The sequence below is a fragment of the Thamnophis sirtalis genome, unplaced genomic scaffold, assembly GCF_051295495.1.
Source record: "Thamnophis sirtalis isolate CommonGarterSnake01/CBP01778 unplaced genomic scaffold, rThaSir2_p1.2 scaffold_6, whole genome shotgun sequence".
Classification (NCBI taxonomy): domain Eukaryota; kingdom Metazoa; phylum Chordata; class Lepidosauria; order Squamata; family Natricidae; genus Thamnophis; species Thamnophis sirtalis.
The window spans coordinates 21,028,635-21,047,005 of NW_028261386.1; the positions used below are offsets into that span (position 1 = coordinate 21,028,635).

The following is an 18,371-nucleotide window of genomic DNA, read 5'->3' on the forward strand; positions in this document are numbered from 1 at the left end:
GTTCCCCTCCATTTAATTCCTCTTTCAGTATTCCACTCTTTCCATTTCCAGAAACAAACCAATCACCATAAATATCAGCAAATTTAATTTCTTTATAGTCATTTTCCTCTTTGGTTTTTTGGATTCTAACCTCCACTTTTTCCCCTTGATAAACATCTCCAACTTCTTCATCATATTTTACTGTTAGATACTCTAAGTCTTCCAACTTCTTCTCCGTCCTCTCAAATGTGTTTGATAATTTCTGAATTTCTAAGAATATCTTTTGCAGGCTTAAAGTTTCTTTCTGCTGTTGAAATTGTGCCATTATATCCAGCTAAAAACACTGCTGCTCTAGCTTGGAAGGTTTTTACAAGATTACTCATAGATTCACAATAAACTTTAATTTTCATTTTTCTCTGGTTGAAGATATACTACAAAGGGACATCTGTATGCTTCCCTTCTTATCACTCTCTATAAAGAAGCAATGAGACCTTGGAGTGCCAAGCCAGGATAATCAGTAAGAAAAGTAAAAGTGTTTCATTTCCAATACACAAACCTCCAGCCTCTGAGTAGCAGTGTTATTGTTGCAATTTTCTTTGTTTCTTTTTGTATCTTTTTTGTATTTCAAGTTTAAAAAAGGTCTGATTCTTGAATGAATTAGAAAAACACCTACAGTAATGAAAGAGCATCGATCAGGGACTTTGCGATGTCCCTGAGATCAGCAAGATGTATTCTTCCTGTTCACCGTCTCTGCGGGATGGTTTAGGTCTGATTGGACCACCTAGCGGCAAAAGTATCGGCTGTGGTCTCGGAGCATCGAGACTGCACGTCCGTATCGTTGTGACGTTGGGATCCTCCTCCCGAATGTTTTGAACTTTCTTAAGGCAGTGGGAGCTATAAAGCTCTTCCAAAGAGGGGAGAGGACAACCAATGATCTTTTGGGCAATGATGTTAATCCTCTGGAGCACTGTCCTATCTGTGACTGCAATTGGCAAACCGTACATAGGTGCAGTAAATTAAAACACCTCTCTATGGTGCAGCGGTAGAAGGTCATCATATATCAGGAATCTGTAGCCCTAGATCAGTGGCCCCCAACCTTTTGGGCACCAGAGACTGGTTTCATGGAGAAAGATTTTCCACAGACCAGCATTGTCGTGGTTTTGCGTGCTGCCTGCATCCTGCAAATGGGGTTTTGCTTGTTTGCATGGCCTGTTGCTGTCCACTGTGGTTGGGGACCCCTTTCCTAAATTATTCAGGACTCTGACCCAAGAGAAAGCAGAGGGTGGAAAATATGATCACTGCAGAGAGTAATTCATTATTTTCCGGTGCATTTTGCCATATTAGAAAAAGCTCAAGTCTGCAGATTAAAAGATAATTTGAAACCATCATTAACATTTTTATTGTGTGCTTCCAATAATCACTTTTTTATGTGATGGATGGCTATATAAGTATGATTGATTGACAAATAAATAAAATGTTTAAAATTAAAAATAACAAAGCCATGGATGTCTCTCTACTCTGCTTTCTCAGTAACAGAATCAAATCCCAATACATGGATGAAGGTTGTGATTTACAGTAATTAGTTAAATAACAGCCCAGCAAATGTAATTTTGGAGTCAAAGACAGTTTTGACAGCTGAGAATCAAAAGATTTCCCCACCCACCCACCCAATGCATTATAACATCTGAGATTTTGGAGCATGTTTGTGGCAAAATCCTAAGAGTCACTTAAGTGAGATGGGAGGTATAAAAATATGATGATTAAAATAAACATTCTAAAAATCTGAGTACTGTATTGCTATAGATCAGTGGTGTCCAACTTTAGCCACTTTAAGACCTGTGGGCTTCAATTACCAGAAACCCCCAGCTGATATTCTGGGAGTTGATGTCCACAGGTGTTAAAGTTGCTAAAGTTGGACACCCCTGCTGTAGATGCAGAAGCTGCCTGAAGTAGGATCCAGGTATTACTTCACCTCAATGTCCTCATGGATTTCAATGCTGCCCTGTGCAGGATAGCGATGCTTCCTCAGAGAGGCTCTGTACAACTCCCCTGAAAGACAAAAGAAGAGGGATCTTACCTTTTTTGCTTTCAATATCCCAATTACCAACAGCTGTGAAACGGATTGCTGCATTATTGATATGAATCTTCAGCCATGGTTTTGTAATTCTGACACCTCAGCCAGCAAACTGACTGTAGTTCAAGGGCACCCATTTCCAGTCAACAGTAATTATTCTGTCTTGTCTTCAACTGAGTTCTTGTAAAAAAAAACACTTCAATAACAACTGGAAAATGCTGCTGGTTAATGAGTGGAAGATTTTCTTTGGCTATTCATGAGTGCCTACATTATGAAACAGTGTTTTATTTATCTGTTATATATATAGTCTGTCTTTTCTCCAGGAGATCAAGGTAGTATGCATAGCACTTTCTCACTTAATTTTATCCTCACTAGCCACGAAGTAGGCTAGAAAATCAAAAGTCAAGCAATGAAGTTAGCTAAATGCAGTCTGAACTTGGACTTCCCTTGCTTTGATAATATTGCTGTTAACCACCTATCTTCACAATCATCTGAAAGCTTCAGTTGTCACCAATTCAATTTATGACCAAAAGTGGCCATAACGGCGTTTGCTTTAGTGTTTCAAAACAGCAAATGACCTTACTTAGTTCATGTAGATGTTGAATAAAATAGGATAGAGAGTTGTGATCTGTGGCATGCCATAAGGGAAGGACCTAAGGAGCAACATCTTCTCAACCAACATTGGTTGAGTCCCAAGGAAATAAGAGAACTATCATAAAATAGTACCCCTACCATAAAATGGTACCCCAACCTCTAGAACTAGTCCCAAGAATATTAGAGTTAACAGTATATAAAGCTGCTGAGAAATCAAGGAGCACAAGGATGGATGCACTATCTCCATCCTGACTCTACCACAGGTAATCTACAAGCTTAACCAAGTCTGCCTCCATACTAAATTCCATCCTGACACTCAACTCAGTATAGATAATCTGCTTCCTCCAGAGCAATGGTAGTCAACCTGGTCCCTACCGCCCACTAGTAGGTGTTCCAGCTTTCATGGTGGGCAGTAGGGGTTTGCTGTAACTCTGCTTTATCAATTTTATAAAGAAAAGTTACTTCCCTACTTTATAAATCACCATTACTGTGGAACTGGTGGGCGGTTAGAAAATTTTAATACTATCAGAAATACAAAAGTGGGTGGTAGGTATAAAAAAGTTGACTACCCCTGCTCTACAGTTTGCATCAACTGCATAAGAACCGAGTGGCGCAGTGGTTAAATGCAGCACTGCAGGCTACTTCAGCTGACTGCAGTTCTGCAGTTCGGCTGTTCAAATCTCACCGGCTCAGGGTTGACTCAGCCTTCCATCCTTCCGAGGTGGGTAAAATGAGGACCCAGACTGTGGGGGCGATATGCTGACTCTGTAAACCGCTTAGAGAGGGCTGAAAGCCCTATGAAGTGGTATATAAGTCTAACTGCTATAGCTATACTAAGTGCAGTTTTCAGCAACCTTCCTTCAAAAGAGAGAAGTTATTTAAAATCATTGAGTTCAAATATGGCCTCTTGGCAGGGACCTGGTGGCTTAGTGGCTAAGACACTGAGCTTGTCGATCAGAAAGGTCGGCAGTTCGGCAGTTTGAATCCCCAGCGCTGCGTAATGGAGTGAGCTTCCGTTACTTGTCCCAGCTTCTGCCAACCTAGCAGTTCAAAAGCATGTAAAAATGCAAGTAGAAAAATAGGGACCACCTTTGGTAGGAAGGTAACAGCATTCTGTGCACATTTGGCGTTTAGTCATGCCAGCCACATGACCACGGAGACGTCTTCGGACAGCGCTGGCTCTTTGGCTTTGAAACGGAGATGAGCACCACCCCCTAGAGTTGGGAATGACTAGCACATACGTATGTGCGAGGGGAACCTTTACTTTTATCTTCCAATATTAAAAATTCTACCCTGTCTACAATAACAGTGAATTGTAGTTCCCATCTTTCTAGCCTATGGCCATTTACCTAGTGGCTAATGTGCTCTGGATAAATCTGGATATAGATTTAATTCATTAAGACAGGTTATTCTACCCACAACGTTCAAGGCTGACATCTCCATTCTACTCTCCATTTTATCACTAAGAATATTACAAAATGATCTGACCTTGAAAAAAACCCCACTATTGTTTTCTTCAAGGAGGGGATACCACTCCTTCCTCAGAAACGCTGACACCATAGAAAGCATTCAGTCATTGAGTCTTTATTGATTACTCCTTGAGCCATATCAAAGTGCAAAAGTTCCAGAAACAAATTATTGCAGTCATAGATCACCTCCTTGGCTGCTTTCAAACCTAGAAGGATTCTCAGTTCAATAACCAGGTGGCTAAACTGACAGCACAGAGAACCCTGTCCATTTTCTCAGGAGTCACTGGTTCAAACACATCCAAAATCACATCACAAGACTGGGCTCTAGATTCCCTGGCCAGATCTGCCCATTGGAGCTGATCTCTTTATTCACCAAGTAGTCATAAGAGCTCTGAAGATGTTTCTGCCACTTCTATCCCTCCTTACCCAGAAGGGACTGGGTCACTCTGAATAAGACTTTTGGTCTGATCCCCTTAAGACTCTCTGGATGATTTAAACAAAAGATTAGATTTTTTTTAAAAAAACAGAAGATGGTGTCCTTTTTTAGAATCAGTCTACAAATATAACAAATGTGTGAGATAAGCTCAAATTGTCCCAGACATAGATCGCAGTGTAATCAAAGAAAGCCATTGAAAGGAATAGTACATGGGCGGGGAGCAGGAGTGCAAAGAAAACAGAAAAATTTCATTACCTGCTGAAATGAAGCTGATTATATGGCAAATTATGTTTTTCTATTTGCAAGAAAAGCTTTAATGAGTAAAAATTATAACCGAGGCTTAGCAGGATTCAAAAGAACTTTTCAGGTGAGGTTTCAGATTTTTACCAGTTTTCCCTGGCAATCTTATTTATACTGCTATTACTGCAATTCATGCTAATTACATCATTAAGCAAACTATGGGAACAAAGGAGGCAAAAATCAAATCTTGCACAGAAGGTGACATTCAGCGTACATAATGGCTCACTATTCAAACAGCAAGGGGTGGGTGGGTGGGTGTTGATTGGATGTATAATTTAACAATATAGATTTGAAAATTGGACATATTTTGAAACAAGTTAGAAACAGCAAGATGACAGAAAATCCTATCCACCAAAAACTCTCCCATCTATATTTACCACCAAGAATCTTGTGACATTTTAAAATCTAACCCACATACTATGATCACAATGTTCATGGACCTAGAAAAGCTTATGATGTATCAAATCTGTTACTCCTTAAAATGGCATAAGACTTCTTTTTTACTCCTACCTCTCCGGAAATTTCTTTGCACTTCTTTGACTTTCCAGATGGGTTCTACAATATGAACATTTGAAGGCGGGGGGGGGGGGGGGAGAGCACCAAAGGTTTCCTAAAGCAATTCAATTCAATTCAATTTATTAGATTTATAGGCCGCCTAATCCCGGAGGACTAAAGCAATGCATAGATAGGATAAGACAGACTCTTCAATGGGTATGGGGTAGGGTGTCCCATAGGGGAACATTTGTGCTCGTCTAAAGTCCCTATCCCCATGATCAATATATTGGGGGGGGGGGTTGAATAAGGACTGATGTTATAAACTCCAAATGTAGATTGAGCTGTAGAGTTCCCTTAAAATTGCCTTGTTTGAAAAGTATATATTAATACTAACACTACCCAGTTCTTCATCAAATAGGGGAAAGAAGTCACTCATTTTTGCAAATTAGAAGAATCTGCTTGGTTAATCTAACCTTCATGAATATCATTTAAAAAAACAAAACAGCCATAGACAGCCATAGCCCTACATCCTCTTTTGTCCAAGTAGCCAACCAGCAACCCTCAGAGAAATCCATAAGCAGTATATGAGAGTATTAATTTCCTCCAGTGTTCTTTACTAAAATATGTCTCTGATACTAGATCATGACTGGCAGCTACTGGCAGCTCTTTCTGTGATGAATACAAATGACTATCGAGTAGGTGGCTATTACCACATATTGTGCAGTGAATTATATAGATTGCACACTGTATGAAAAAGTTCCTTTTTTCTTATATCCTTCATTCAGGTTCACTACATACATTCTTTTATTAATACTTACAGTGTTCTGGCCAATCAAGGTGGAGTACTTTATCCAAGGTACAACTACTCTATCAGAGAGCTAAGTTTGTCCTAATATCCAATTGCAATTGTTTTTGGCTCAAAAATCCGCTCATCATCTCATTTCTGTCAAAAGAGAGCTAAGCCATACATTTACTTCCTGAAAGAATCTAAACAATCAGATGAGCACTACCATGCATATTACAATATGAAACCGATGTGATTATTTCTGGATCCAATGTGATTACTTCTGTTCACTTGTCCTTAATCTGTCCAAAAGACCAGATGATTAAATTTCAGGGAAATTAAAAAAAAGGGGGGGGGGATAATATATCCTGAATCAGAAAGTGGAGATCCAATTTAATATTACAGGGTGAAATTGGACACTCCAACTTGTAATGCAATTATAGATGACCAAGCATTCCATTACTAACATTACCAGAAAAGATCTCTGATATGGAGAAGAGGCGTAAGATGCCCAGAGTCACTTGGCTATAAAAGTTGCATGAATGAATGAATGAATGAATGAATGAATGAATGAATGAATGAATGAATGAATGAATGAATGAATGAATGAATGAATGAATGAATGAATGAATGGCCTAAGCTCCTGAAAGGCAGCATGCTTCCATTATTGGACTGACAAAGTCACAGGCAACAAAATTGTCCAATGGGGTTCTGCCTCAATAAAATCCTCTAGTTATTTGGATGGATTTTAATTGAGTAAAAAGCAAGGGGATTCATGGCAGAAAAGGAAAACAGCCATTCACTCTCTGATTAAACAAGACTAATCTGTGCTACAAAGGAACAAATGACTAAACCAATGCCCAACATGAAAAACTATACAGATTCTGATGCATTCTCCTATTTTATATTATCTGGAAGGAACAATTTAGCACTGGCTATGAATATTTACTGAAAAAGAATATTTAAACTCCTACCTACAGTACAGAGGTGGGTTCCTACCAGTTCGCACCTATTCGGTAGAACCGGTTCGTCAAATCTACCGAACCGGTTAGAAGAGGTTCCATCAGTGGACCCGGAAAGCAGGCCGCACCTACAGAAGAGGTTCCAAATTTTTTTTGAAACCCACCACTGGTCCTTGGATATGATTATTCTACACTATCAAGCTCATATTTATAAAACTCAGTGCCTCTGTGAAAGGTAAGGATGACTACTGCGTTTGTGGTGCAATCAGAACATTGCGTGTGTTGAAGTTGTTTTAACGCAAACCAAAGATGCCTGTTAAAAAACAAGTTTACATCATATTCTTATGCATGCCAGTGCTGTGTGTGAGGTAATTTAAGGTGGTTCTGACAAGTGTCGTCGGCATCTTCATATCCGGTCACACGGGTGGCAAGCCACTCCCATCCGGTCACATGGGTGGCAAGCCACTGCCACAAAGGAGGCCACACCCACAGAGTAGGTTCGAACAATTTTTGAAACCCACCACTGCTACAGTACTATAGATGCCATAAAACCCCATAGAAATTATTCTTAAAAGGACATATGTTTTGATCACTAACGGGATTCTTGTTTGGAACTTTTAGAAAATAAGGCTGTATATATTAGTTTATTTAACTATTGTTAAATAAATAGACAACTCTTAACAATTATATAAGAACTATATGACACAAATATAAGATTTATTATACGAGTGCATATTCCTTCCTATATTCATTTTTTAAATGAATACTTTTTAAAAAAAAATACAGTATGCATCTATTTAGGTTTTTGTTTCCAGTAAGTGGATGGAAGCTCAATCCCAATTGAGACTACTATATGCAGAGGGGATGGGGCAATGTGTGCTGCATAAAAATTCATGTAGTATAGTTCAGCTCTGCAGTCCTTAAAGAAATCCCAGTGGTTGGATTCAATTTTTTTCTACTACCAGTTCTGTGGACGTGGCTTGGTGGGCATGGTGTGGCTTGGTGGGTATGGCAGGGGAAGGATACTGTAAAATCTCCATTCCTTTCCCACTCCAGGGAAAGGTTACTGCAAAATCCCCATTTCCTCCTGATCAGTTAGGACGCGGGTGGCAGAGAATAGATGGGGGCGGGGCCAGTCAGAGGTGGTGTTTACCTACTCAAAACTACTCAAAATTTCCGCTACCAGTTCTCCAGAACTGGTCAGAACCTGCTGAATACCACCTCTGGTCTGGAGCCACGCATGTACTACACCCTTGTTATTTCCTACTTCTCTCATTCTGTGTGCAAGACAAGAGCTACTGGGGAATAAGAGATACCTGCCATTATAGGACTCAGCTTTGTGGAAATACTGGACCCTGAGCTATTTTCATTATTCTGGTTCAGAAATCTCTAATTAAAGGAACTCTTGACTCACTCTGTTTCATAGCAAAAAATAACTTGCAATCTGAAGATATATATTTGAAAAGGTAGTTTTAGTAGGCCCAAGGGACTGAGGCTGAAACATTTTTTTCTCTGTCTGCTTTGAAGCACAAATTACATTTTGAGAACCATCCCTCCCGTTTGAAAATCAGTTATTAGGGAATGCTAGAGTGATAGGATTTGTGTTTAAGAAATTAGAACTGATTTCATTCCAGATCATATCATATTCCAACCTACAGAGTGGAATGTTTTCTGGAGAATGCTCAGGAGGCATTCATTTTGCTTATGTCAACAAGAAGAGCTTTTAAAGGCATTTGAACACAATTGCTGGAGATCAGAAGAGATTGCTTTTTCTGATGCAGGAGGCAGTGTGAACAATAAACATAGCCTGTTTTCCTTGAGATGCACAAGTTTAGATTGTGTTTTCAACAGATTCTCCTTAAAGCATAAATGTCTATAAGCCACTAGCATCGCCTCTGGTGAGATGGTTAAGCATACAAGTTTAATAAATAAAGCAACTCAGATAGCCCTTGGCATGACAGTTACTAATACAAAAAGGATTTGTCAGAATCAGATTTGTCACGATCAACCATGAGCTAGGGAACATTTTAATGCTTCTTTGAAACCTACGTTTCTACAATGTCTTATACTTACCAAGTTTGGGGAGAAAGTAATAGATTATATAAATATGGTTGTGCAACAAAAACTAACATTTTCAAAGGATGTATAGCTATGTGTCTTGATAGATGAATTTCGCTGCCTCCACTGAGAACATGTGAGGACATGTGAAAGGCAAAAAACCTTCTTTAGAGAAGGATATGGGTCATTTCAGAAACCTATCAAATATTTACTGGCCTGATTCATGCAATATAATAAGCAAGATGTAATTTTAAAAAGTAAAGGTTACGCTTCCACATATGTACTAGTCATTCCCGACTCTAGGGGGCGGTGCTCATCTCTGTTTCAAAGCCAAAGAGCCACCGCTGTCCAAAGATGTCTCTATGGTCATGTCCCTGGCATGACTAAACACTGAAGGTGCAGGGAACACTGTTACCTTCCCACCAAAGGTGGTCCCTATTTTTCTACTTGCATTTTTACAAGCTTTCAAACTGCTAGGATGGCAGAAGCTGGGACAAGCTCACTCCGTTACACAGCACTAGGGATTCAAACCGCTGAACTACCTACCTTTCTGATCGACAAACTCAGCGTTAACCACTGAGCCACCGCGTCCCATTGAAGATATAATAGCATAGGTCAGTTTGCATGAAGACAGCCAATTGTACGTCATGTAATGAATCACAATTAAACAAGCTATACTTTAATTCAATATGTAGGTCCAGTCATCGCATCTAAGGATAAAGATGGCTTGCTATCCTTGCTTACATTTGGCACGGGGTAGCAAGAGATAATGGCTGAGAAAGCTTATGCTACCTACAGTAAAAGGCTGCAAATGACAGATGTGCTTATCTTTCATCCCTGAAGAATTTGCCAAGATGCCGTATTTGATCAGAGCAACTAAATACATTCAGACTCACATGGGAACGAAATATTGGGCCTCGGCACCTGAATAATCTCTTTCGGATCTGTTTTTTTTTTTAAATGCCAACATCTGAGGAAGTGTCATCTCAGTAAAAGGAGAGAAGGAAAAGAGACACTTCCCATTTGCAGATTCCCATAAAAAGTTGTCAGTTTTTATGCCATCTGTTGCACTGTTGCTAGCTGTTTATAATAACAAATCTGTTACAGAGAAATAAACTTATGCATGGCTGCTGGCATATGCTTCCTATTAGCAAGTGATCACAAAAGTATTTTAAACTAGGAAAGGATTGAGATCCTAGTAAGTTTAGTAAAAAAAAGAAAGAAAATGCCATACAAGGGGACAATACATTTTAATGAGTATCAGGGCAGAGTCAAAGTTACCTATTGTCTGTACTTTTAGACAGTACAATAAATCTTAAATATGGAAATACATTTTAAAAGCTCCAGGACTCACGTTGTTTTTCATGCAGAACACCAGATGAACAAAAAGTGGGGTCTTCACCTGTCAAAGACAGAAATAGAGATGTTAGATTTTATTCATAAGTACTTATGTTTTCTATAGACTCATTCAATTGTTACATCACCCACTAGCACCCAACCCCAAGACCCAAAGTCATCCATTCAGCTCATATTCAAGATGCACCATTGTAGCTTCCTCTAATTTCATCTATCTGTCCTCCATCTCTGCTTCCTTTCAGCATCATCAATATATGGATAATGGCTTTAAAATTATGTTTACTTTGCTGGCATAACTACAATAGGTTTTATAGTGAACCAAGGGCAAGCACAGGAAAACAATTCTGCTTCTTCTCTCCTGATGTTAGAATTCAGGGTGCATTATAGAGCTTGTTGGAATCAGCTATGATATCTGAACTACCAGGAAGAAGAATTGCTTCCCACCATGTCTAATTAAATGTAATTCAGACACAAAACACCAATCCTTGGCTAGTAGATCTTTAATATATTTATATACAGAAAATGGAATGATTAACGGTATTAGTCACCTCTCAGTACAGAAGCAGCATATCACTGAACACCAATTTATAAATGATGTGGCTTAAGAGTGAGTTATTTCCCCAAATTTCTTGGGTTTTTTTTATAGCAAGACAACAAAAATAAACAGAGTGTACAAATACAGAAATAGACAAAAAACATTGAAATACAAAAGACAATAAATTACAAAACAACCCCGAAACCAAACCTGGGGGAAAAAAGGAAGTGGGGGAATTTCAAATGTACCAATACAAAACATCTAATATAGGTACTGTATATATTAAGCATATAGAAATCATTGTTTATCAAAACATCTCATTGTAATAATATATTGCTATCAAATAGAAATAATAAAAGTTACCCACTCTATTGTTGTAAAATATAAAATCTGAATCATAGAATAACATATTGTTTCATTTTCCAGATTTCCAAAAGCTGTAATTAATATCTGGAATAGTACCACTATTCAAATTTCTACAGCAACCCATCTAGGTCTTCTATATCCTGAAAGTGCCAGCCCAATGTATTCAGAGAAGCTCCCAAATATTTACAGGAAGGAAAAATCCTAGTGCTTTTTCACGGTTGCATTCCAGAAGTTATTACTTAAGATATGCTACCTCTGATTTAGTCCTGAAGATTTCTGGGCACTAGCAATAGCAATAGCAGTTAGACTTATATACTGCTTCATAGGGCTTTCAGCCCTCTCTAAGCGGTTTACAGAGTCAGCATATTGCCCCCAACAACAATCTGGGTCCTCCTTTTACCCACCTCGGAAGGATGGAAGGCTGAGTCAACCCTGAGCCGGTGAGATTTGAACAGCCGAACTGCAGAACTGTAGTCAGCTGAAGTAGCCTGCAGTGCTGCATTTAACCACTGCGCCACCTCGGCTCTGATGACACAATCCTCCATGTCTTTGTCCAGTCCCCCTTTAAAATAATCAGAACTGGTACTAACTTCCACATATTGGAAGCAAACTCCCCAGCTTAACCATGCATTGATATTGCTACTATACTCTGCTCTGTCATAATATACACATATTGTTGAATACACTACTCTACACTTATATAGAATACTTGTGCGGATAACCCAGGGTTGCCCGGGTATTTATTTATAGGGAGAAAATGTCTGGACAAATGTAATTTCTAATATTGGATTTTCCCCCTTACCAGAGGGAGCCTCCTTGTAGAGTACTGTGAAGCCATTATGATGGCGCTGTACAGTAGAAGCCATTTTATGGCAGTACAGTAGAAGTCATTTTAGGGCACAACAGGCTGTATCATAACAGAACACATGCACCAAGGGGTGTTAGGGGTGTCTTATCCCCACAGTATTTGTTTCCAGAGAGGAAGTCATCTGTGTACCAAGTTTGGTTGAAATTGTTCGAGGAGTTTCAGAGTTATGGTGGAACACACACACACACATACAGCCATTTTTATATGTATAAATTTAATTGCCAAGTGAAATATTTTGGTCCATTATATTAAATTGGTTCCTTCTTTTTCAAATGACAATTAAAAAACTGCAATGCAAATACTGAGTTGCCAACCAGAAGATTCCATGAAAACGCCAACATTCAAACTGAAAAGCAGATTGAGCACTAAAGCAAATTAATTTTGTTCAGGGATTAAAAAGGCTTTCACTGTAAATATTTGTGGCAACTACAGCAAGCTGGGGGGGAAATGAAGGTTTCCAAGAGGGATTAATTTAGTTATCTGTGAAAACTCCATCTTCACCAGGATGCCTTACAGATATGCTCTCACTCCTACCTATAAATTGCACTAGAATGGATTGTGCTGAATTTCCAGCTGCTCATATTTTAATCTTCTAGGAAATAATATTTTAAAATGGGTTATAATGGCTTGTAATCCTTTAGACTGACTGAGCAATAACTCAAAGCAGCATAAATGTAAAGACTATGAAATGTAAAGATCATCACTAATTGTTCTTCCAAATTCAGACTAACCAAAATAACCAATCAGATTTTCAGATAAAATCTGGACTGGAACACTGTTACCTTCCCACCAAAGATGGTTCCTATTTTTCTACTTGCATTTTTACATGCTTTCAAACTGCTAGGTTGGCAGAAGCTGGGACAAGTAACAGGAGCTCACTCTGTTACACAGAGCTAGGGATTCAAACCACCGAAATGCTCACCTTACAGATCAACAAGTTCAGCATCTTAGCCACTGAGTCACTGCATCCCTACTGAGAAAACAGTGCCTTTTCCAATTGTTAAATTGATCCATTGTTAAATAAATACTGTTTATCAAGTACTTCTAAAGGTTTACAGCTTTCATACATTGGTTTTAGTCCTGGCTTCTGCAGGAATGGGAAATGCAGGAACAGGAAATCAATATGCTCCCTATTTTGCATAAAAAGATTCTATCTTTCTTGCAGCCGCATTGGCTACAAATCCTACAACTACTTTTTAGTGGATTGGCTTTAAGATCTCTCATTATTAACACTAGTTTTCTCACTGTTCTTCTAGAGGCAGTTGGAATCCATACATACTGCTATTATGTATGGTTGCCAAGATAGTCTCTCCAAACCAGTGGTGGATTTCAAAATTATTTAGAACCTCTTCTGTAGAAGTGGCCGGCTTTGTGGGAGTGGCTTGCTGGCCATGTGACTGGGTAGGAGTGGCTTGCTGGCCATGTGACTGGGTGGGAGTGGCTTGCCAGCCATTTGACTGGGTGGGTGTGGCCAAATTGTAAAATGTGGTGAAATTCACTTAACAACACTCTTACTTAGCAAACAAAATATGAGCTCAGAAACTCTGGCATTTGAAGCACGCAAGTCTTAAAGCTGTCAAGTTATTAGATCCTTGCACCCTTAGCCCTTTAGAAAAAAACCCAGGGGTGTTCAAACTTGACAGCTTTAAGACTTGTGGACTTCAACTCCCAGAATTCCTCCTCTCGCTCTTCATCTTGATGATGTTTGGACAGATGGGGGGAGGGAGCTGGAACCGGTTCTAAATGGCACTGTAGATTTGTGGAACCTCTTCTATAGAAGAGGTTAGAACTGGCAGGAACCCACCCCTGCTCCAAACCTAGATTTTAATATGTATTATTTGTACCCAGGGGTGAGATTCTACTTGGTCAGCCTGGTTCTGGCATACTGGTAGCTCAGAAGATCAGCTGAGAGCAAACTGGTTCACTCTGACTTTCAGGTGGGCCCGCGTGCCCATCCCTGGGCTATACTCACCTATATTTCCTTGTTTTTTAACCCAGCTGATAAGTGCAGCAGAGCCAATTGCTGTGCCTCAGCTGTTTTGGTGTGCCTCAGCTGCAGTAGAATGTACGTTTTTTATCTTTGTTTTAATGAACTGCAAGAGAGAACGAAGCACACGTTTTGTGCGTACTCAGCAAACCGGTCGTTAGACTGGTTGAATGACACCACTGTCTGTATCTCTTCAATTCACAATAGTCACTCATCTTATCCATATGACCAACTGGGTTTATTGCTCTGAAAATGTCTTCATGTGAAAGGATTATATGTACGTTGTCCACTTCCCAATGAAACATGTAGACCTCTCTAGCTACTTTTTATCTATAATGCACACAAACACCCTTCCCACATTCCTGGATTGGTTCTCACAATAAATACTAGGACTATGCAGAGATCTTGATTTGAAAGGCACGACTGTCTTTTCCTGGGATCTCATGAGAAACTAAACTAATCCCAGGATTCCACAGCAGGAATCACACAACCAGGAAAAACTACCGTTGTTTGAAGGCATGCCCAACAAGAGCTACATCTGTGCCTATATATATACTCTGAAAGAAATGTTGCCGTTAAATCCAGATCTCTGCATAGGTGTACAGTACAGTATCAGACAAATTGCCCCAGTCAATTATACAACAGAAGATGACAGAATTTCACTTCTTCGGGTGGGGAGAGAAGCATGGGAGCTATCCAAGGTCCTTCTTTGTCCAACAAAGAATCTACCTAAAGAACAAGTGTCAAACTCAATTGCATCACATGATGTATCACAATGTTTTTTTGCCTTTGTGGAGCTGGGGTGGGCGTAGCCTGTGCGTGATGCATCCAGCCCATGGGCCACCAATTTGATGCCCCTGATAAAGCAACAAAAATATTACCGCACTGCTGAAATGAATATAGAAAAGCAAGATCTTTGCATTTTGGATTATTGTGGAGGAGCAACTGGATAAATACAATCCTCACACTCTATGTTGACTCTATGCGATTAGCCAAGGTGGCGCAGTGGTTAAATGCAGCACTGCAGGCTACTGCTAGATCAGCAGGTCAGCGGTTCAAATCTCACCGGCTCAGGGTTGACTCAGCCTTCCATCCTTCCGAGGTGGGTAAAATGAGGACCCAGATTGTTGGGGGCAATATGCTGACTCTCTGTAAACCGCTTAGAGAGGCCTGAAAGGCCTATGAAGCGGTATATAAGTCTACTGCTATTGCTATTGCTATTGCTTAATAGCAATGTAACTGTCTCTGAATGCCATCTTCTGGGAAACTAGTCATTTCCTTCTGCAATTAGTTGGTCACTGTGAAAACAGACTGGTGGGTTAGATGGGCCAGAAGTCTGATCAGGCAAAGGCACTGCATATGTGTTGTGGGCACCCCAGCAGCCATTGGAGCGGGCAGCAGATTCGGACAGTGAGGAGGTTGGGGAGGAACATGGGCCAGTCCTGGAGTCTGGAAGGCTCTGATAAAAGCTCTGTGTCGGAGGCAGAGAGGGGGCCAGAGCCATATGCTCAGTGAGGCAGACGAACAGCTGGAGCCTGTTCCCAGTGTGCGAATGCACAGAATTGCCAGACAAAGGGAACAGCTAAAGAGCAGAGGTCGAGTTGGGAGTAAGGCCACAGTTGGACGATGAATGGCCCCTCCCAGAGGAAATAAAAGAGGAATGAAAGGAGAGTGGAGTTTGCAGGAGACAATTAATTCACTTAATTGGTGCGTTACTCTCCGAGACTCCTTGCCAAGTTTTGCAGATATCAGCCTGGCAACTCTGCAAGCCAGATAAGGTCTGTGACTGTAAATCCTCCCTTGAAAGACTTTGCTGGATGTGAATGAGCAGAATTCACAGAAAATTAATAAAAGGGGTTTTTGTCAGGAGTTTGCTTCATGTTCTTGGGAAGCCTAGGTCAGAACAATATGTTCTTAACTATGCATATGGCTAACATCAAATCAACAATCCTGATACTACTCTAATCATAAATACTTTATTACTTTTAACAAAATATTTTTACCCCTAAAATATGCTACAAGCTAAGTACCTTTATTAATCTTACCCTTCTGCTCTTCCTATTATCTTTCTTTCCAGAATTTGTAGCTAGCAAGCAGAGTTCTCAATACAATACAATAGCAGAGTTGGAAGGGATTTTGGAGGTTTTCTAGTCCAAACCCCTGCCTAGGCAGGAAACCCTATACTGTTCCAGACAAATGGCTATCCAACATCTTCTTAAAGACTTCCAGTGTTGGGGCATTCACAACTTCTGGAGGCAAGCTGTTCCACTGGTTAATTGTTCTAACTGTCAGGAAATTTCTCCTCAGTTCTAAGTTGCTTCTCAGTTCTAAGTTGCTTCTAAGTTGATTAGTTTCCACCCATTGCTTCTTATTCTACCCTCAGGTGCCTTGGAGAATAGTTTGACTCCCTCTTCTTTGTGGCAACCCCTGAGATATTGGAACACTGCTATCATGCCTCCCCTAGTCCTTCTTTTCATTAAACTAGACATACACAGTTCCTGCAACCATTCGTCTTGTTTTAGTCTCCAGTCCCCTTATCATCTTTGTTGCTCTTCTTTGCACACTTTCTAGAGTCTCCACATCTTTTCTACATTGTGGCGACCAAAACTGAATGCAGTATTCCAAGTGTGACCTTACCAAGGCATTATAAAGTGGTATTAACACTTCGCATGATCTTGATTCTATCCCTCTGTTTATGCAGCCTAGAACTGTGTTGGCAGCTGCTGCACACCGTGGCACGACAAAACCGCGCTCCACTAAAGCGCGCCCGATTAAAGCGCGTCGCTGACGTCATCAGCAGGGCGACAACAGCGACCGCGGAGAAAAAAGGGCGCTTTAAATAGCGCTTTGAAAGCAAGCCGATTCAAGTTAAGGTAAGGGTTAGGTTTAGGGTTAGGTTTAGGGTTAGGTTTAAGTTTAGGGTTAGGTTAAGGGTTAGGGTTAGGTTTAGGGTTAGGTTAAGGATTAGGATTAGGTTTAGCGTTAGGTTAAGGGTTAGGTTTAGGGTTAGGTTTAGGGTTAGGTTTAGGGTTAGGTTTAGGGTTAGGTTTAGGGTTAGGTTTAGGATTAGGTTTAGGGGGGTTAGGTTTAGGTTTAGGAGTTAATTTTAGCTTTAGCGTTTACAGCGTGCTTTTTTCTCCGTGCTGTTGTCGCGCTGTGATGACGTCAGCTACGCGGTTTCGTCGAGCGTGCTTTAGTCAAATGCGGTTTTGTGGTGGAACCGCTGCACACTTCTGGCTCAGATTTAATTGGTGTCCACTAGGACTCTCTACTAAAAGAACTCCATCTTCCAATAATACTTCAAGCCTTAATATTGCCTTCATTCCTGGCAACTGTCTGGGCAAGTCTCTGCAGTTTTCTTGTCAAGATTTTCACAAGTGGTTTGTCCTTGCCTTCTTCCTATGAATGAGAAAGTGACTGGCTCAAGGTCACCCAGCTGATTTTATGCCCAAGGCAGAACTATAATTCACCATCTCCTAGTCTTTACTCTGGTGCCTTAACACTGCACCAAACTAACTCTTATAGACACAGAAAACTGGAAAGGAAAATTTATGGGTCACAAACAGATCAATAAAATTACAGCTGACTATATTTTAACATACTACCATTCTCTGCAAGGAAGAACCAGTTCTGTCAATTCCAGTTGAACTTTGATAAGACAAATACAACATGAGATTTATGAGACACAATGGTAAAAATCAGTTTAAAATATTTTTTTAAAGTCCCATGAAACATACATTGAAATTACACGATTCCTCAGAGAAATCAGATGTAAAATCTCCTTTCAGAACTGTCTATTTAATTTCCCATAGAATGGTTCAGCTCACTGTCACATTAAATGAATTTTCCCACTCACTGTCAAGAGGAGAGATGCTCAGAATGCAGACAGCATCTTTCTCAACTCCCCCTGAATCATTGGCTGTTGATTGACATAAATTAGCAGGGAACACAAGGCAGCCCTTCATATCACTGTCAAGAGCAGCTGTAAAACATGTTCCAGTCCTTCAAAGCCCACCCACTAATTATCTATTTTGCTGTCTTTGAGACACTGTTTGGGTATGTGGCCACTGCATCACTCAGCTGATCAGTGGTGTAGAAAAAAAATTCT

The 18,371-nt window shown here is 40.1% G+C and overlaps 1 protein-coding gene across 1 annotated transcript in view; it reads right to left on the reverse strand.

Moving 5' to 3' along the window:
* The window catches only part of PITPNM3 (PITPNM family member 3), a 152,179-nt gene that overhangs the window by 47,324 nt on the left and 86,484 nt on the right, over positions 1-18,371 (reverse strand). The window contains exons 4-5 of the mRNA XM_087717345.1: positions 10,506-10,553; positions 1,952-2,028 (exon numbers count right to left, since the gene is read on the reverse strand). Of these exons, the coding sequence (XP_087573471.1) occupies positions 1,952-2,028; positions 10,506-10,553 (125 nt within the window). The remainder of the gene's footprint in view (positions 1-1,951; positions 2,029-10,505; positions 10,554-18,371) is intronic.